The 21333-nt window shown below is 40.6% G+C and overlaps 1 protein-coding gene across 1 annotated transcript; it reads right to left on the bottom strand.

The window, feature by feature from the left end:
• Positions 1-940: 940 nt before the first annotated feature.
• RAD21 (RAD21 cohesin complex component) lies at positions 941-20713 on the bottom strand. The gene is made up of 14 exons (XM_083450567.1): positions 20377-20713; positions 16119-16286; positions 14895-15024; positions 14106-14205; positions 13434-13540; positions 11238-11441; positions 10182-10307; positions 9212-9334; positions 8304-8527; positions 7510-7654; positions 6670-6821; positions 5359-5508; positions 3641-3724; positions 941-2745 (listed from the first exon to the last, which is right to left on the bottom strand). The coding sequence occupies exons 2-14, from the start codon at positions 16260-16262 to the stop codon at positions 2554-2556; spliced, it is 1881 nt and encodes a 626-aa protein (XP_083306693.1). The 5' UTR covers positions 16263-16286; positions 20377-20713; the 3' UTR covers positions 941-2553.
• Between the last annotated feature and the right edge of the window lie 620 nt (positions 20714-21333).

The following is a 21333-nucleotide window of genomic DNA, read 5'->3' as shown; positions in this document are numbered from 1 at the left end:
GGTGGCACAAGGGGCTTTTTGTGCATGCAGAACCTCCTCTTCCTCTCCTGTCCTCAGGACCTTTGTGTGCCCTCGAAATCAGCTCCAGAAGTTTGGAGGGGGGGACCCTCCAAAGCAGATTTGGAAGATGTGTGCACATGGGGAGGACCCACTGAGCCGGTGAAACTCTGCTGGTGCAGGCTGGGTACCACACCCAAAGGCTCCTACATTCATTCACTGTCTGCAGGCTTCAAAGAGACACCTGGTTGGTCATGGGGGAGTGTGTCAGTCTGATGCAGCAGAGCTCTGATCTTATGCAGCCAAAATGTCATCACAACATCACACACAACAGGGAGGTATCAGCAGGTTGCAAAGGTACAAATAAACTAGCGAAGGGGGGAGATGAGTGCAATAAAGAAACAAAACTTATTTAGGACAATGACTCGCTCAACTCAGATTCAGGTAGGTGGCCGTATTGGTCTGCCGTAGTCGAAACAAAACAAGAAAATTCCTTCCAGTAGCACCTTAAGAGACCAACTAAGTTTGTTATTGGTATTTTGTGTGCATGCACACGAAAGCTCATACCAATAACAAGTTTAGTTGGTCTCTAAGGTGCTACTGAAAGGAATTTTTAAATTTTGTTTCGACTCAAGATTGCTGACTGATTTTGGGGTGGGGAGACAAACAGAAAACTAGGGGAATAGAGTATATTGGAAATGAGCATGGCTGGCTGGAACCCAGAATATGGGCACAGCACACAATAGACACATTGGGTTGGGAACACCCTAGCTTCAAACTCCAACACCACCAAAAAGCTGACCCTGATGGTCCATTCAACCTTCAGCAGTGTGGAATAGCTCACAGAAGGATGCAACAGGATGGGAAAATCAGGGACCTGGAGGGCTGCTTTGTCGGAAGACACCTCTGAAGCCAGAAATACAATCCACACAGAGAAAGGGCATCAGTATGCAATAGCTTATAACACAACTTTTATTAGAAAAGTTATACATAACAGCAACTATTTTCAAGAATATTAACCTTGAAAAGCAACAAAAACAGACTAACAAAGTTTAACAAGAAACTAATGACCTCTATAATTAAACATTCAAGTTATCTACAATGTCTCTTTGTACAAAGGGGGGAAACCATGGTTGTACAGGCACATCATGTCAAAAATAAAGCTGCAGTAACTATTTTATATAGTTAACCTTCTCAAGGATTATGAAAACATGTTGCAAATTTTTAAACATTCACATAATTTTACACTTGGGTATACACTGAAATCTTAGTTCCAGAAGAGAATCATTTCACAAAAGTGCCAACATTTAAAGTCAGAAACTTTAGTAATTTTGCCCCACCTTAAAAAAATGTTGATGTCTCCATCAACATAGTCACATGATTTCTGGTATGGCCTGGTCCTGATAATAAGTAGTAAAATCAAATCAGAGTTTATTTGTAAATCCGCTCAGTATTCCAGGAGTGTGCATTATTGTGAAATACACTGTTACAAAAACTGTAAAGGTCACTGGAGATCTATTAATACTTATTACACAACAAGATTATGTTCAATAAATGCAAGTTTCTCCTGCCTCTAAAATATACATATGTAGCTTGCTGTCGTTGCAGGGTCAGTGGTGTGCCACATTTGTAAAAAGAAAGAAAAGGAAACAAAAAAGGAAAAGGAAAAATAAAAGTAGCATGCTCAAACTGATACCCTTCTAGCTACCAGCATACCTAAATTAAATTGCCTGTAATTCAGAATTATGGCATTTCTCAAAAGCCTTTAAAATTCTCAATTATTTTCAAATCAACAATTAAAAAAAAACCACCCTTTATTGCAGTTGGTGCTTTACAGCAGAACTACCCCATCCTTGCAGCTAGCTATCAGAAATGGACCACACTGAGATGGAATGTAAAATCCAATGCCAGAAATGTATTGTCTCTTGCACTTAAATAATATTTTTCAAGGACACCCATTTACATTTAGCCCCAGAGCTGCTTAAACTCTATTCTAAAGATACCATGGCACAGCAAATACTCCTGCCAGGCACTAACATTCATATTGGCAGCTCCAAGAACACCATCAGAAGTAGGAAGATGATAATAAAACACTGAAAGAAATGTGGGGCAGGAAGAATTCACTACCATGAGGAAAAGAGACCACATTTTAAGCATGTTTGGCAAAAACCTGTAATGAGACAAATAGGGTTGGCCATTTTGGGTCTTCTGGAGTAGCATTCTAGCTTACTAAGCAGATAATTGTAAAACAATGTATTAGTCATAGTTACATGCACCAATATTGCACACATCTGTTTTGATTTGTTTTAGAAACACTCTTTATTAGGTCCTTGAGTCACTTTCTCTCATCTCTGCAACTGGAACTCAAGTCACCCAGTGCAGAAGTTACTAGAAATGCAAAAGTGGTAAAATGTAATAGAAAAAAAAAACACAAAACACAAAAGTAAATGACTGTACAGGACAATGGACTCTAGTTTTCTTCTTTTGTAGGCCCTACACATTGGGCAATGTGTAAGTACTAATGATGCTAACTATACAGCAAGCCAAATAAAACATTCAAATAATATGGAATCTGGGACCAGGAGTAGCAATGATGTCACTATACGGTTCTTCCTGTGTCAGCTCAATAGCTTGCTGCTTTTTTAGTACCAAGAAACTGTAGAATTTTGCTGCTGCCTGTTTGCGGTTTGTATTCCTACACAGCTCAAGCAAACTGATGGATTCTGCTCCGGTCTTGGCAAGAGCTCTCTGAAAACAGAAAACAGCGTTATAATTACTTCTGAGCTTAATATAAACATTTACTACTTGATCACAATTGAACCTACTAGAACATCACTGGCAAGCACATATCTTATTCTTCTAATACCATGTGTCATTCTCTGAAGCCTGAAAATGCTAGAGATTCTTCCTAACCATGTGCTTAATCTTAGAAAGCAAAAGTAGAAATTTTGCTGCTTTCTGAGCCTCTCCCAATTTAGCAAATGCAATACCACCGACGCCTCCAGCTTGAAGGAAGGGATGAGGGCGAAGACATGCCACAGCAGTCAAAACTGGGCACATGTAACAGTCAAGACCCCACCCCTCTACCTCAGATGAAGACTGATGCAGAGAGGCAATCTCTGGCTATCATAGCCAATCAAGATGTGTGGACCCCATCCAATAAGTACAGAACCAAAACCTGATCAAGCAAAAACCCAAGCAGCCAAGGGCGAGATTATAAAATGTTTAATAGTAAAACAGAAAAAGTATCTGAATGTGAAAGTGCTACTTCCACCCTGTACATGAGTGCATACTAACACAGATATGTTAGCATAATTAGCATGAGCTTCAAATTATGTAGAGGCTTTACTATATGTGGAGCGGAACAATCCCCTGCTTATTAGGGAATCTTTGGGTTTTAGAAAAGAGCACAGAGAGTTTGATTTGCTAGATCCTAAAATCTGTAAGTCACGGGATCCCCACTGCATACTAAGTTTCCTACAACACCAGCTATTAGACAGCAATTATGGGAAGAGCTTGTTGCATTTGTGACTTACGCGTCGGCTTCCTGGCTGGCCTGTGTGGGGAGACTCAGGTATGTACTATCTGCAAAAAAAGCCACGCTCAGAAGGACCCTTCATTTACTACTGAAACCATTTCATACCTGAAGACCATGAAGCATTTGTTGAGTTCTTTTGTTCCATCGTCTTTCCTCTTGATCCTGGTCACCACCTGTACCATCTTCCTCCTGCAACCAATCACATTTTAGATAGGGCTAGATAGTCCGTTAAAATGATGCTTTTCTGCTATTCTAAAAGGCCAGATTGACTTGACTTTAAAGCTCAGGGCACAAAAGAAAAGGCACATGAAGAAACCACAATGGATTATGGTTACATGCATGAACCGTACAACAGCAGAATAAAATTCATTGCCTGTAGATTTAGGATAAACAAGAGTACAATGAGCAACTTATGATATGATGCTAAGACCATGTACAAAAGATCTGTCTCCATAACTAGTTTGAAGTACATTTGAAAATCTCTCCGAAAATCATTACAAGAGCTTCATAGTTCTTTTTGTTTTAGGCAATGATGAAGTACACACAACTATAAATCCTAAGATCTTAATGTATATTTACCATGCTATCATATAAATATTGTTAAAGGAAAATGATTAAGAGACTTCTTTGAATTCATTTAATAACTGCAAAATGTTCATATACCAGATTTTTCTGCACCTTCTGTTTCAGAATGGTTTATTAATAATTTGTACCACTGCTAAAATTAAATAAAGAACTGCTCAAAGGAACAAATGTAACTTTTACAGAAAAAAATGATAGGGTTTGTGATGTTTCTGAATAGTGGTCATGCCTACTCTTTCAACTTTTCTAGGTAAAACTATTTACAGTTTCTAATTTCTACGTCTCTTATTATTTTTAAACAACAAGAAATTTCCTTGGTGTGTCTACCTGATGTGTTTTTCAAGTGTCCAATTAGCAGCACAATCTACTCTACTGAGAAGTAAATCCACTAAGCTCAATAGAACTTACTCTCACTGATCGTGGGACTGCCGACTACTACTGTTTAGCCCTGTTTACGGAAGTTTTTAATGACTGATGTTTTAATGTATTTTTAATCTTTTGTTGGAAGCTGCCCAGAGTGGCTGGGGAAACCCAGCCAGATGGGTGGGGTATAAATAAATTTATTATTATTATTATTATTATTATTATTATTATTATTATTATTATTATTTTCACAAGCTTCCTATAGAACAAATTGTTTAAATGTCTGTCCACACTTTAACTTACTAACTGGCCTGGCAACTGCAAGCCCAGAGGCATGAGAAACATTGCAGGAGGTTGGACTACATGACTCTCAGGGTCCCTTCCAAGTACAATTCTATGATTCTATACCTCTTCCTCTTTCATGTTCCTCAAACATATCACCAGATGCAAATTTACATGAGGGAGAGAGGGGAGAGATAGAAGAGACACAAGGAAGATCCTGGCCTTCCAGCAAAATTAAACAAGGGATTTAAATGGGTTCAAATATACCATTTAGAACGAGAAACAACAGTTACTCAAACCCAGCTGAGAGATCATCAGCTCATGCATACAAATGCAGCCAAACACATGATTGTAAAGCTTCAGCATTTTTCTATATCTGGAGAAGCAACAAGTAATAAGAGATCCAGGTAAATAAATATGCACAATCCTGTTTCTGTCTGCTTAATTCTGCAATGAATATATACAAAGTAGTAAATGTAATCCTTTTCAGGGGCAAAGTAGGAAAAATCCAAGCATACAAATGTATTCAAATGGTAAAGGCCATTGAATTAACTCAGCCAATAGAAACTCCAGTGTTGCAACAACTCAGTACCTACCTCTTCCTCCTCCTCTTCCTCCTTTTCCTTTTCCTTTTCTTTTTCCTTTTCAGGCAAGAGCTCTAGCTCTGGAATTAGCTGGCAGATGTTTTGAGACTCTTCTGGAGGCAGTTCCACTGGGGGCATTTCTATTGGTTGCAATGGCTGAGACTAGGGAGAGAAGCATTCAAGTTATAACAACTGAAACTAGATAACTGTATAACTATTGAGTATATAATATCCTAACTTAAAACTTTCAAAAGCTTTGTATAGTCATACTGCATTAAGCATAAATGCATCCACATTCTGTTAAAGTCTCTTCAATGACTCTCGCTCACATCTTTCCGCAATGGCCAAATTTGTTGTCATTTATTTACTTATTTCATTTGAAATACTCCACTTCCAACTGTAGTCATACTACTACTACTGAATGACATACTCTTAATATGGTATTGACATCAGTTGGTGGAGAAAGCTTCCTTCTTTATAGCAAAAGGAGTAAACTTTTAATATTTATGTATTTTTTTCAACATTACAGCTTGTGGACTCATGTCCTTAACATAGGTGGTAATTTTTAAGTTTAATAATGCTCCCATGCCTTTTACATTTAAGGTTACTACTTTTAAGCTAGCCATTTTATTTGTTATTTCATAAAATTTATGCACCACTGGATTGTGGGTTTGTTTTTTTAAAAAACACCTCAAAGCTGTTTACAAGACTGTAAAACAAGAAAACCAAGACAAATTTACAACTGCATTTTAAAAACATACACAAGTTAAATTACAAAAGATACAATTAACTTATAACGCATCTGGAACATAAATATTTTCAGCAAGTGCCTAAAAGAGTACAGTGAAGGCACTTCCTTGATCTAAATAGGGAGCAAGTTCCAAAGTGTAGATGCTGCCACAATAAATGTTCTTACAAATACAGAACAAGTTATAAAAGAGGAGTATCCAACACTATTGTTCCACTGATGCAGTGGACTTCTGCTTCTACAACACAACTTCCTTCCTCCCCACTGCTCATCTTCAAAAACTGCTCCAGAGGGCTGTAATAAAACCCAGGAATTAGGATAGTGCTACTCCCAAGTTGCTGCATTATTCAGAGAGGATAGTTTGAAATACTGCCAAGCATAGCATAGACTTTGAATTTACACTTATTTCCTATAACATTCCACATATGAGTCATAGAGCCTTGCACAGTTTACAGGTCATTTTCTTCCCTATGTTCTAGTAAAACCTAAAGGTGAACAGAGAGACTCGCCTCACAATATAATTATGCACAACGTTGGGGATGCAACAGCAAGCAGAAAAGGACATTGTCACTCACGGGTAGCACAGGCTCTGGTTCCACTTGTGCAACCTTTCGCTTTACACCTGTCTGAGGTGGGGGTGGTGGCATGACTGATTCATCCAAGTTGGTCCTGCTGCCTTCCACGATGGACTCCTGAAGACGACTTGGCTCTTCCAAGATGGGTTCATCTATTGCAAAGAAGTAATGATAAATGGCTACCTTACTCAAAAGTCATTTAGGAGTTTGTAGCCCTTTCTATTTTTACCTTACTTTTTAAGCATGAGTATTGCAGATTAATGTGAGGGACACGGGTGGCGCTGTGGGTTAAAGCCTCAGCGCCTAGGGCTTGCCGATCGAAAGGTCGACGGTTCGAATCCCCGTGGCGGGGTGCGCTCCCGTTGTTCGGTCCCAGCGCCTGCCAACCTAGCAGTTCGAAAGCACTCTCGGGTGCAAGTAGATAAATAGGGACCGCTTACTAGCGGGAAGGTAAACGGCGTTTCCGTGTGCGGCTCTGGCTCGCCAGAGCAGCGATGTCACGCTGGCCACGTGACCCGGAAGTGTCTTCGGACAGCGCTGGCCCCCGGCCTCTTTGAGTGAGATGGGTGCACAACCCTAGAGTCTGTCAAGACCGGCCCGTACGGGCAGGGGTACCTTTACCTTTACCTTATTGCAGATTAATGTACTCAAGGGGGGGGGGGAGAATACTAATACTCAACATTTTCCTGTTTATGACTAGAACATTGCTTTGCTCTAAACTCAGATGATCCCAGTACACTAAAGCAGCTACAAGAATTGAGCTTTAAGATTATTAAGTTTTTAGCCGTAGTTAAATAAGCCTCTACAGGTCAGGAAGGATGCCATTAAAGAAGCACAAACCAATAACACTGCGCTGCGGTTCCTCTCTGGGCACTTCTGGATTCTCAAAGTCTTTCAGGAACTCATCCAAGTTATCAGCTTCCCCACCTTTCCTCCTCTTTCTAAGATCTTCTGGTACAAGAGGTGTAAGACAGCGAGTGAAAAGCTACAAGCAAAACAAACAAAGGTTAAGTCTTACATGTGGAACAGCAGCACTTTGAATAGCCTTTGCAGCCAAGCCACTTCAGGTGATTTTGTATTAAGACCAGAAAGATACAAAATTTTATGAAAATGATTTTAAGCAAAATGGCAAGCACGCACATATAAAGTTAAATACAAAAACAATTCTTATGAACTTGCCATTTGCAATGTATGATATGCTATGGTGTATTTAGCCTAGGATAACTGTTATTTTTAGGGACGCGGGTGGCGCTGTGGTTTAAACCACTGTACTATTTGGGCTTGCCGATTGAAAGGTCGGCAGCTCGAGGCCCCGCAACAGGAGGAGTTCCTGTTGTTCAGTCCCAGGTCCTGCCAACCTAGCAGTTTGAAAGCACACCAGTGCAAGTAGATACAATAGGTACCGCTCTGGCAGGGAGGTAAACGGCATTTCCGTGCGCTGCTCTGGCTTTGCCAGCAGCGGCTTAGTCATGCTGGCCACATGACCCGGAATAACTGTCTGCAGAAGCGGACAAACGCCTGTAAAGCGAGATGAGCGCCGCAACCCCAGAGTCGTTTGTGACTGAACTTAAATGTCAGGAATCCCTTTACCTTTACATGTTATTTTAAAATATATTTCCCTAAGTTTGGTTTACCTTCAACAGTCTGTTATTCCACAGAGGCTGAGCAGGAAGAGAGAAAAGTTTTTCAACACCCCCAGTCTCTTTCCACATCATTAACTTCTTAGTAGGAGGTGCCAAATCCAGTGTAGTGACAATATCAGAGTAGTCACTGAGTTGGGCTCTTATAGTTTTGCTGTCCAGTTCTTTTACGCTGTCCACAATCAGCTTTCTCTTTCTTTTTGCCTTTGTTTCTTTAACTGGTCAAGAAAAAAGTAATGTGTTAACACCACTCAATCGGCAAAAATAGCCATACTTAGAATCAGGTCACACCATTAACAACTTTAGGATTCTTTACAAGTACTGTGCTCCTCAGGCGTTCCCGAACGTGGACACATCTCGCTCTCGCTGAAAAGTGAAACTAAATTCACACAAAAAAACTGCAGCTTCCGTTAGAAGCTCCTCCCCAGATGTAGGACAGTATAAAACCTCTTTAAAAAAAAAAAAAAGATTTCTCTTAAGACTTGTCAGCGCTAAATAGTATTAAGGTATCACTCGCAGTTAATACCATATACACCAGGGACTGAGTATCAGCATAATCCTGACCACTGACTAAAAAGGATGTATTTTATCAAGGTCAACAAGCACAAGCTGCTGGTATTGTTTGTTTGCCTGTGTGAATTGTATGTATGTACATACACAGGGTATGCAGGTTTAATTAAAGGATGGTATGGTATGTTTTGTTACTTGAAATTAAAAATAATAAATAAAAACAGCTTTTTTCACTCTCAGTAAAGTCAACCAGGCATCCACCATGTTTATATCAAGATAAATTACTTTTTAATATGTCACAAGGCTCCTGTTTTTGACACAAAAGGCCAACATGGAAATTCTTCAGTCAAGATTATTCTAGTACAAAAGTGAAAATAGAATCCAGCATTTACCAGTTATATCAATTGGCTCTAAAGCAAAAGCTTCTTCTTCATTTGGAACCAGTGTTGTCTGATCAGTCATAGTTGGCAATGGTTCAACCGGATCAACTGAGTCTGGACTATCGGGTCCACCCACTGCGAATCAAAGAGATAAACTGAGTTTCCTAATAAATGGTTAAAAGCATAGAAGTTCACACAATTCAACCCATTTCCAATTTTCACACACTGCCCATCCATTTATAATTACACACCATTCAACACATTCCCACACACTCAGGCAGTGTGCTTAGAATAGGATAATTGGTGTGTGTGTAGGAGGCCTAAAATTAAGGAAAAGGCAAGTAAGCCAAGCAATGGAGCTGACTTGCAGCTTTTTTGAACTCAAACCGTCACCCTTGCCCTTTATTCCATTAGTGCAATACTAAAAAAGAAGAAATATAAGGCATGCTGGATCAGGCCAAAGGCTGGGAAGCCTATAAGCAGAACACAAGGCAATAGACCATAGACCTCTGGCATTATTGTTCCTCAGCAAGTGGTTTGAAATACCAGACACAGTTTGCTGGGGGTGAGGGGAGAGAGGAGAGAAAAGAAGAAAAGGAGGAGGAGGAGGAGGAGGAGGAGGAGGAGGAGTTTGGATTTGATATCCCGCTTTATCACTACCCGAAGGAGTCTCAAAGCAGCTAACATTCTGCTTTCCCTTCCTCCCCCACAACAAACACTCTGTGAAGTGAGTAGGGCTGAGAGACTTCAAAGAAGTTTGACTAGCCCAAGGTCACCCAGCAGCTGCATGTGGAGGAGATTATTCCTTCCCTTAAAATATGCCTTCCTTTTAGTTTCCAGCCTCATTAGCAAGAAGTGCTTTCTCAGTTACTGTCAAGATGCTTATGAACATACAAGATGTACAGACTAGATGAGTTCAACAGAAGGTCTATGAATCGCTGCCCATTTCTTTTCGGTTTAAAACACTAATTTAAACACTCACTTGAGACATTATCATCATCATCAATATCATCATGCGGAGGTTGCTCAGGCATCATTACTCCACTTTCTGAAAGAGCAGGTGGGTCATCAAATATGCCTCCTTCATTGTTGCTGAGAAGTTTGTCATCTGAAAGGGCAACTCAAAGAGTTAAGATTGAAGGCGCATGCCATGTACCAAAATGTGGCATAGTGGTGGGAATTACTACAGGTAAAGTTGACATTAAAGAAAAAACACAGCTGATATTAGTAATAAAAATAATTTGGGCTTTTCGTTGAAAAAGGAAATGAATGACATTTGGACTTAAATAATTTTTTTTTTAAATGTAACTGGCAGATGGAAAAATCAGACGTTCTTGTTGTTCCCTTTCTTTCTTTCCCTTTTGCAGCTGTTTGTCTTTTTAAATTTACAGTAGTTTTCTATATCTAACTGTATTATGAAAAACCTTTATAAAAATCATAATAAGGGGGGTGGGAGTGGCAAAGACACTTTTAAAGGCAGCAATATCATGAGCTAGCCTATGATACAAGAGTAGCTTGCAAGGACTGAAGAATCCACCTGTGGAATTCCATTCGAAGATGATATACATAACCTGAATCCTTAATCTTCAGGATTTTAAACCAAATTCCCTGTTCACCACAGCCATCCATTTTTAATATCGCCTAGGAAAGAATGGCATGTATGCAAGGGGGAGGATGTCCTTGCACTTTAAGACAGAAAGAATACATAGAAGGATACATCAGGACAGTTGTTCCCCATACAACCCAGAAAACATGTTCCTATTAGTTACTGGTGCCACTGTCCAATAACCCCACTCAGTAGCTAGCCTGTCTTCTACAGCAGTATTTTCTCAACTAGGCGTAGGGTCCTATCTCATAAACACGAGTTCTATGTTTTGAAAACAGTGAATCAGAACCTCAGGGATTGGATAAGTAAGTGATGCTGCCAAGACGTTCAAACAAGCTTTAAGATTTATATACTATATTCTCTTTAAAACAAAATTCACACAAGGTTGGACCCCTTAAATTATGTAGGGTGACATATGAATTACCAACATACCCAGGATGCCACCATCATTTCCCTCTCCAAAATTGTCATCTTTGTACTGATCTTCATACTCCAAGTGATTAGATTTCTCATTAAGGTGACTGGTGCTCTGCTCAGGTTCCAGCAGAAGGTTGGAAGCACTAGTACTATCCAACATGTCATCCGCAAATGCACTATCTTCTCTCATCATTTCACGATCATCCATTCCAAAATCACCTGTTATAAAAGCAGTCATCATAAATGCAAGTGACATTGAAAAAGACCCTCAACTGCTAATACAATATTATTATGATACAATTTATAAAATCCTCTACTTCTAATTTTAATCCTACTGCTACTGAATGGCATAAATACTCTTAATACGGTGTTGAAATTGGTCAGTGGATTCTTTATGGCAACAGAAATGAGCTTTTAATATTTATGTATTTTTTGCAACATTACAGTTTGTGGGCTAATGTCCTTAACATAGACGGTAATTCTTTTAGGTTTAATAATGCCTCCCATGGCTTTTGCATTTAAGGATACTATTTTTAAGCTAGTGGTTTTATTTTATTTATTTATTTCATAAAATGTATATACCACTTGATTGTAGAAAAAACCCTCAAAGAAGTTTGTTTACCGCCATACCTATATATATACACAAAAGTTAAAATACTAAAACTGATATAAAACCACCTCAACTTTCTAAACATCTAGGTGAACTTGTCCAATCAATGATCTCAACAGGCAGGGAGTTTCAAAGTATAGCTGCTGACACAGTAAATGGTAGCATTCTTACAAATGTGGAATAGGTATTATGTGGCACTTTTAGTAGTGACGATTCCACCGATCGAAGCAATCAAGTGGGCACATGTGGCGTAAGGCAATCTCATAAACTGGACCCAGCAGTGCAGTTCCTTCAGCACAGGTGTTATATATGCTGGCAAGGCCTCATTCCTGTCAACAATTGTGCTGCAGTATTCTGCACCAACTGCAGCTTCTGGATCAAGTGGGATAATCCAGTCTTGAGGTAACCAACACAAGAAGACATGAACTACTGTGGCAAGGCTTTCGTGGTCCAGCAATGTCAAACCAGCTGCAGCTGGTAAAAGGCACTTCTAGCCACTGAAGAGGTTAGCAATTTGGGGGTGCTCCTGGAACCAGCTGTCACTGGAGGTTCAGTGCCTCCATCTCACCAGGATCCAAGCTTAGCTTGTTTTTCCTCATCCATTGCACCACTGTGTCCAGGCAATGGCTGAGGGACTGCAGGGCCTTTCCTGATTAAGATGTTATGGAGAAACAAAGCCGAGTATCATCAGCATAATGCAGGCACCTCGCGCTGACACTCCTAATGACTGACTAAACATCAAGAAGAACTTTCTGAAAGTAAGAGTCGCTTGACAGTGCAGTGGACTCCCTCTTCAGGAGGTTGTGGAGTCTCCTTCCTTGGAGGTTTTTAAGCAGAGATTTAATGGTCATCTGTCAGGTTTTAACGTTTTGCTAAATCTCAAGAATGTCCCTGGAAGGAGCAGCACCTTTCAGTTTGGCAGTAAGTGCTCTGAGAGACTCAACGTTCATGACCAAGCTTTCAAAATCAGAAATGATGGAAATCAACCAAACAGCAATAAAAGTAGCCATGGAAGGGAAATGATCCTCTGCTCACTCCAGAATCAAGCAAAAGCGGGTATTTCCAGCTTACTTCTGTTTTCCATTTCTTCAAGCTTTTCTTTTATAATCTTGTTCTCTCTTCTGAGAAACACTAGTTCTTCATTTTTTTGCAAGCCAATGTCAAGCACCTCTGAGGCACAGGTAGCCATGTCATCAAGGTGTATTCCAAACTGAATCATTTTTGTTTCCAGAGGCTTAATTATCATATTCCAGCTTGTTGCTAAAGCCATTGCAAAATGTGCTTGAAAAAGCCTTTCTTAAGTTACCTTGATCACAATCTGTCTGGATTTGTGTTTAAGGTTGTTGGACAGATCATTGCGTTCTTGGGTCCATTTTGTTCTAGGTGACTTTGGTCTACTTACTCCAATGAGGCCTAAACCTGGTCAGCTTTCGCTACTGGTCTTTCTTTCTTTTTTCCAGCTTTCTTTCTTTTTTCCAGCTAAGGGAAGACAGAGCCGAGCAAACTACCACAGCACTATACTAACTGCTTCTGTGGTAACTTTATGTAAAACTGTAGTACAATTGCCACATATACATTTAAGAACAAAAGTTATACTTTACCAAAGTCGTTATCCTGAAGGATACTGATGTTTCCCACTTCTTCTCTCATTGTAATTTCTTCCACTCTGCTTTGATTTAAACTGAATTGCTGAGCCACATCAATATCACTTTGAAAGAACAAAAAAAGAGAGAAAGATCTTCAGTTTGAAACCATCTCAAAACACAAATAATAAGTAGTAAAGCTTAATTACAGATCAGGTTTACCAAATTAGTACTACAAAGAGACTTACTTTTCTGATCAACTTATGTTTTTAAAAGTAGTTACAAGTGTCTTCAGACACAATTATTTAAATGTTTGAAAGATTTTAGTTAAAATATTGGCACCATAAAATAAGGAATATACAAGAATGTTACAAAGATACATTCTGAAAGTAGCCTGGGTACAAAAAGCACTATGCATTCAACAGTTTGTATCATTACAGCAGGTTTAGAAACGTGGTAGCTATCCAACTATACAATTTAAAAGACAAATGAACCACATGCACTGTAGTACATTCAGAATTTGGCATGTGGTCAGCCTCCCACAAAGCAGTCTTAGCTGAGGCATCTGTGTGTCTTACAGGGTTCAAGTGCTTACACATAACACAATTAGAGGAATATGAGAAAATATCAACAACCATACATTCTCATGGATAACAGTTCTAGCAAACATCAGAAGACAAAGCAGCTTACTCTAAATCTGGCAAGGGTTGGTCAAAATCATGGAATTCTTCAGGTAAGGTGATAGCATTGTATGCAGCTTCTCTATTTTCCTCTGGCAAATCAACCACACCTGAAAAAGAAGTGTTATAAAATTCGTAAGGTGATACTTTTAAACAAGAAACAACCATCTTGGCACATGGAATTTACTGTGGCAGGAGTCTTTTTAGCCAATGAACTATTCCATCAAATGAAATAAAACCTGCTCTTTAAGTAGTATTTTCTGTTATGGTGACGCATCATGTGCTCACACACTATTGGGTCTTTAAAGGTTCCACATGAAACCTCCTGTAACTCTACGAGCCCACTGAGTTATTTGTGTGGCAACGTATTTGTAGCAACAAGAAGAGCACCTAAATAAATATGCCTCTGGAGAATTTCACTGGGTAATAACTTAGGAAACAATCCTACTTATAAAATATTCCAATATGCAATAGGCCTTACTCCTACTTAAGCATGGAAAGTAAGGCAAATTTAAACAGGCTATGAAAAGTGAAAAATGTGCAAAACAAGTAAATGCTGCTGTAATACATGCAACCCCCAATTTGCGTGGGGGTTTCACTCCAGGTCATCACGCACGACAGCAGACCACACATAAGCCCGATCCATCCCCTTTTTTGGCCACTTCAAGGTCGCCACAATGCGCAGTCGTGCCCATATGAAGCACACATAAAATCGGTCATTGCCTATACTAAATTCCAGAGCAATTTGCTCTTTATGTAAGAGCAGTAACTTTGTGAATAGCAATTATGCAGCAAATACCTGGACGGAAAGCCATCTTGATCTTAATGAATGCCTCATTACAATCTGCAAGGAGATATTTAGCTTTCCTGTGATAAATTCTAACGACTCCCAGTAAAAGATGTCCTGAAGTCCGAAGAGCCATCTTCACCTGAAAATTTACTTACAGTTAGTATGCAGCAGTCAATCATATCTGATGGAGAAACATTTTTTTTGGAGAAAGATAACTCCTCAAGCACACAAGTTGGAACTTCTTTTTGCTGTCAAAAATATTGATAACTTCGAGAAGTACTTTGCAAGACTATCCGTCCTGGATCTCCAAAACCATGTTATGATGTTTCTCTTAGAAATTCAGTACAAACTTCACCAATATTTTTTTTGTTTGTACATGCAAATAGTCACAAACAGTGTCAATGATGACTAATTATCATTTTCCAGCATGCAGGTAGAGATTACTTTCTGTAACCTGGCTGAGCATGAATTCTACCCATTCACCAATTCAACTATTGATGTACCACAAATTACTTAAACTGGTATCCACAAGCTTGGGCTTGTAAATTTATGTGGCTTTAATATCAAAGAAGTTCTATTACTATTTTTAGCAATATGTATTTCAGAAAGACCGACAAAAAAACTTGTTGCAGAAGCATCCAGAAGAGGATCAGTACCTGAACAATGAATTACGAGAATAATTAGCTAAAATAGCCAGTTTACATGATGCCATCTTGCCTGGATAATATAGTACCTGGTATATTTTATTGAAGACAATTGGCAGTTAATTAAAGCAATGTAGGTTGTGAACACAGAACATCAACAGTAAAGTAAGCAACACAAGCATAGATGAGATTCAAAGCAAGTATGAACTAAACTTCATCCTGCATGTAGGATCAGTTTCTCATTCTGCATATAGGAAGTCTACAACAATTCCTAGTCATGATAGATAAATGATATCTCTTTGTTGAAGCAAATATACCTCTGAATGCCAGATGCTGTGGGCAAATGAAAAGAGAATGACACATGCCATTCATGCCCTAAACTGAGTGCCCAGAAGCACCTGCCTGGTTACAACTGGAAACAAGACACTGGACTAAGTGTATGTTGGTCTGATATAGCAAAGCAGTTAATGCCAAGTTCAATGAAGCAGCAACTGAATGAATGCACATTTTCATATCAACACTTCTGATAGCACATGAAAAACACAGAATCCTATTATCTCTAAACAAAATGCCATTACTTTTGTAATACCTTAGGCGAGATGATGCTTTCCACACTGCTCTCCAAATTGCATTCAAACACATGGGCTTTGGTTAGCTTCTTATCCCAATGGGCCGCCAGCCAGATTTTGGCTAGCGGCCCTCGCTTGCTCAGAACAAAGTGAGCGTAGAACATTGTGCCAACTGTCTATGCCACAACCTGTAAAGAAATACAAGTAAATAAATATCATGCAACAAAAAGGAAACAGATTAATTCTTGCAAGTTATTTTGTAGAGGTATAAATGTTTTCTGTTTAGCAGCAAAAGCCGCCATGGATTTACCTATATAAGGGCCACTTTGTACCTTTGTACAATAGGGTTATGAGACATGACACCTGGGAACATGCTCTCTAGAAACACCACACCAGGCCAAACTTTGGTCTCCAGCTGTTTTTGGACTACAACTCCCATCATCCCTAGCTAACAGGACCAGTGCTCAGGGATGATGGGAATTATAGTCCCAAAACAGCTGGAGACCCAAGTTTGGCCAACACTGCCATATACCAACCATGAATTTGGTGCACAGGATTGTCAGGTAGCAGGTTGCATCAGGTAGTTCCTTAAGCTTGTTTCCTCATGAAACAAGCCATGTGATGCCCCACAAACAAACTTCAAGGCACTATGCTAAAATACCAGAACCTCTCAGTTGTAGAGACAAAAAGCAGAATTGAGCTCTTTCTGCTTCAGTTATTATATTACTTTCATTCCAGTAGAATAACAACAATCAGGTAACAAGTACAGCAAGAATCTTAATTAGTTTAAACCTCCAGAACTGTTTCCCTAACCCAGTATGAAGAAATACATTTGCAAGCTTCAGTATGAGTCCATATTATTCTCCCTTTTGCAAAAGTCTTCTGCAAACTATGTAGTTAACTGCAAGCCTTGAAATACAATGCACATTTCATGAAGTCAAACAATTTACAGCAACTAGTCTGCAACTGCATCTGCTAGCCCCCAAAATACCAATATTGCTATGATTTCACTTGCTTGCTCCACTTTTCTTAACTGCATATTATAGACAAACTCTCATTACTGTGACAGCAATAGCAACACTATCAACCCCAGGACTTGTTCCCTTCCAGAAACTGGGAGCAGCAGAGAGAATTTTCAACAACAACCAGATATAAACTTTCCCCTCAATAACAGTAGCCCTCTTCTCATATTCTGTACACATTCTACCAAAGTGTGGGAGTGAGATTTTAGCCACTGATCCTCCCTCACTTCATCGGCTGACTGCTCTCCATTTGCTATATTGAGCACATGGTGAAAACATGTTTTATGTATGGTTTGTACTTGGGATCAGGAAAACTAGTAGTTTCCAACTGCATGTACAGCTGTGCCTATATATGAAGTCCATCCTAATCTACTAAACATACATAGATGGAAATCGGTGGATGTGATTCTGTCTCCCTCCACACACTGATTGAAGTGTGAATGGAACACAAGAGGCTTTATACTCAGAAAACAATAATATGTTTATATGAACTACACACAAACACTACTCTTTAGGAATACTGAAATTATTATGCCTCATTCACACATCACGCTAAGCCAAACCATGACTTAGCATAAACAAACGAACTCCAAGAGAAATTGAAGCCATTTTGCTTTTTTTCCTTATCATTTTGCTACTACACTGAGTGAAGCCATAGTTTGGTTTAGTGTGTCATTTCAATCTGGGCTCATGGTTTAGCTATCTGAAACCAACCGCATCCTGTGAACTCTCAGACAAACTTTATTATAACTTATGTTTGACTAGAGAGCTAAACCAAAAGTTTGGGTTCAAATGACATAAGCCAGCATTGTGCAGGACAGCAATAAAACAACTAGGAGTAAAGCAACCACAATCTTCTCCCTGGTACATATCCTCTGGCTGAGAAAAATCAGGTGTTCCCCTTAGGAAAAACTCCATGCAATTAAGAACTCCATTCAAATAATAGTTGCCAGCCACTGATTTACAGTTATTCCACCTCTGTGACCCAATAAGGATTACTATCATGTTAGGTACTTTTCAGAAAAAGATTACTAAATCCACAGCTGGGCATGCTTTGCTGCTTCAGTGAATGCTATCCATAAACTCCTACTTTCATGTCTTCAAGATGGGAAGAGGATCTCTGGCACTGCAATAGTGGGATGAAAACTATCAAGCCTGCTGTAATCCTAATAATAAAGAATCCAACAAGCCTGAAATTCTGGCCCCAAAGGAATTTGACTTAAATGACCTTTGACATTACTTGTCCTTCCAGATGCAAGTTCTCTCCACTGCCAGTGACCAAGAATGTTTGTCAACACTTCTCCTTTATTAGTAAATGTTTGTGTGTTAGTTTGTTTAATTTATATATCACCTTAATCTTCCAAGAAGCTCAAGGTGGTGTACATGGTTCTTAGTGTTCGAAACTCCCACTGTTCTAGGCGTATTTTGCAAAAAGCAAATTTCATTAGCGTGAGCAGTTTCTGAGCTCTGAGGGCACTAAGATTTCAGATTAAAACTGCAGAGTGGAAGGAAAGGAGGAAGTTTTTCTGCCTCCCCACTTCCAGCTATTCTCTGAAGATTGGAAAAGACACCCTCTTAAGAATATTAGCAGGTGGCCAAAGGAAGGACTAGACCATGTGAAAAATGAACAGAATATTTTAGCTGCAGTTCATTCATTTTCAGCTTTGTATTCTTGTTAGAAAAAAAGCGTACCTAGACATTCTGTTGTTGCGCCCATAACCTAGACTTAAGGTGCCATTTAGCTCCTAGCTTTCATATCCGTGTTTCTTACACTGTTGGTTCTCCCCACTTCATCCTCACAGCAACCCTGGGAGGTAGATTAGGCTAAGAGATGGTGACTGGCTCAAGATCACCCAGCAAGCTTCATGGCCAATTGGGGATCTGAACCCTGGTCTCTCAGGTCACAATCTAACACACTTGCCAATACACTACACTGCCTGGACAGTCTAACTCTTTGTAAATTCATATATGCAAGAATCCTCTTCATCCTGAAATTACAAGCTTAACAGATGACTGTGCCTTGCCATGGGATACCAGCTGAGGAAATCACTCAACTCTGGAAACACACATGAGATTCCCATGGCCTTGGTCTGTCTCCCAATCGCTCCCACACAATCCAAACATTTTAGGAAGCTGAGCTGCCTGATAGCAGAACCTCCAGCTGTCACGATCCTTCTTTTCCTAGGCATCAATTAATATCTCACCCTCTTAAGCACCAATAGTAAATTCAACCTGTGGACATGTACTACGTGAGGCCATCTCTGCCCCCCTTTTTACAATGAAAGGAATCATAATATTACAATGCTGGGCAAAGCGCAGGAGGAGAATTAAAAACATACACAAGTTAACAAAAAGTTTCCAGCACAGCCCTATACCTATTTACTCAGATGTATTCAACGGAGTTGCATGGGGCTCACTCTTACCGTGGACTGGATTGCAAGCCTTTCGATTTTTCACTTAAATGAACATTTTTTTTTAAAAAAGCACATGAAGAGGAAAAGGGGGGATATATTATATCACTACGTGCAAACAATTGCATATATGCCAGTCTAAGTAACTAAGTGTTACTTTGTTATTACCCAAATACATATATGGTTTTTTATAAGCTGAGATTGATAGATAGCTACAGAAAGTTATACAGATATATATATTTAATAAACGCTTTCAAAATATCTTTACACTTGTCCAGGCAAAATCTGCAAGCAATCCGTCCGTAAGTTGCGGGCCTTGTCCTATCTTCAATGGGGGGGGGGGCGCGACTGGACCGTAGTATTTTTTCCCCTTTTTCTTTTAAGTAGACCACAGAGAAGCAAAAAAACCCCAAAACACACAACCTAAATTTTCTCTGACTGGAGACCTCCTTTTGCACCCGTTTCTTCTTCTTCGAAACAACGGCGCCCGCCGCCTTCGAGGAAACGGGGCAAACGAGGCGCGCGCCGAGCCCGGGGCGAGAGAGACTCGAGGGGCAGAGGCGGGGAAAGGCTTCCTCCTTCCCTGCCGAGCCTCTCCGAACACGCTGCGGCGACGTCGGAGGCGAAGGCGGGCTTGTTCCCCCGTCAGGCGGAGGCCGAAAGGCAGCCAAGGCCGCCTCCCTGCCTCCTCTCGGCCCTCAGCGGCTCTTCCCCGGCTAAGCCAGGCGGTTCCCTCAGCGGCAGCGGTTTCTCCTCACACGGGCACCTACCTGGGCCCGAGCCTAGGCCTCTTCCCCGTACCCAAAAGAGTTGACGGCCTTCCCCGCCCGCCTCCGGCCCCTTACCTCGATTCCTGCGCGGCCGCCGAGGGCAGCGGGCCCCACGGATGAGCGCTGGGGTGAGGGTGGCCACCCGCCGCCGCCGCCGCTGCCCCTTTCCTCGCGTCTCCCCCTCACCCCCCCTTCCGCGAGACACTCAAACAAACAAGATGGCGGCCGATCCCCTTCCTGCCGCCCAAACCAGGCGTTTAAAAATCGGCAGGATGTTTACCGTTAAAAAAAATGGAGGGAGGGGGGAGAGACAGAGAGAGAGAGATATTGAAGGGCGGAGGGGAGTGAGAGCGGGCCCTAACGCGCCTGCGCGCACGAGCCTCCCGGCGCTAACAGGCCGAGGCTTGCGCAGGCGCCAGTCGCAGGGTTGACGTTGGCCAATGAGGTGCGGAAGCTTGTAGAGAGACCGATAGTGGGGCGGGGCCGTCGTAGAGGCCAGCGTGTGAGGGAAGTGGGGAAGGCGAGCGGCTTGAGTGTGGCGCATGCGCACATATTGACCTGGGAGGAGGATCTCTAGTTTGTGTGTGTTTCTAGTACAGTACTGTATATGGTATTTCTTGGTTTGGTTACTGTTCTCCGAAAAAGAAAGAGAGATAAAGAAATGCATTTCGCAAAACATTAATGCATATTGGAGGATTTGATGTGTATGTGTTGAGCATGTGCAAGTTTTTTTTTAGATGCACGGGAGTCCTGTTTGCTATTTTGCTCAGAAAGACTCCAAGCACATCTTTATTAAGAAATGACAGGAATTAAGGAATTGTAGAATTGGAAGGGAGCCCGAGGGTCATCTAGTCCAACCCTCTGCAATGCAGGAAACTCAGATGAGCATCCATGACAGGTGGCCGTCCAATCTCTGCCTAAAAACCTTCAAGGAAGGAGAGTCCACAACCTCCTGAAGGGAGACCATTCCACTGTCTTAACAGCTCTTATTAAAATAGCATTATTAGCTTTTTTTCCCTGCTGCTGCTGCTG

Source organism: Podarcis tiliguerta (assembly GCF_965153285.1).
Source record: "Podarcis tiliguerta genome assembly, chromosome: 7".
In the NCBI taxonomy this organism is placed as follows: domain Eukaryota; kingdom Metazoa; phylum Chordata; class Lepidosauria; order Squamata; family Lacertidae; genus Podarcis; species Podarcis tiliguerta.
The sequence above is the reverse complement of the archived record's forward strand: the minus strand, read 5'-3'. Positions and strand labels throughout refer to the sequence as shown.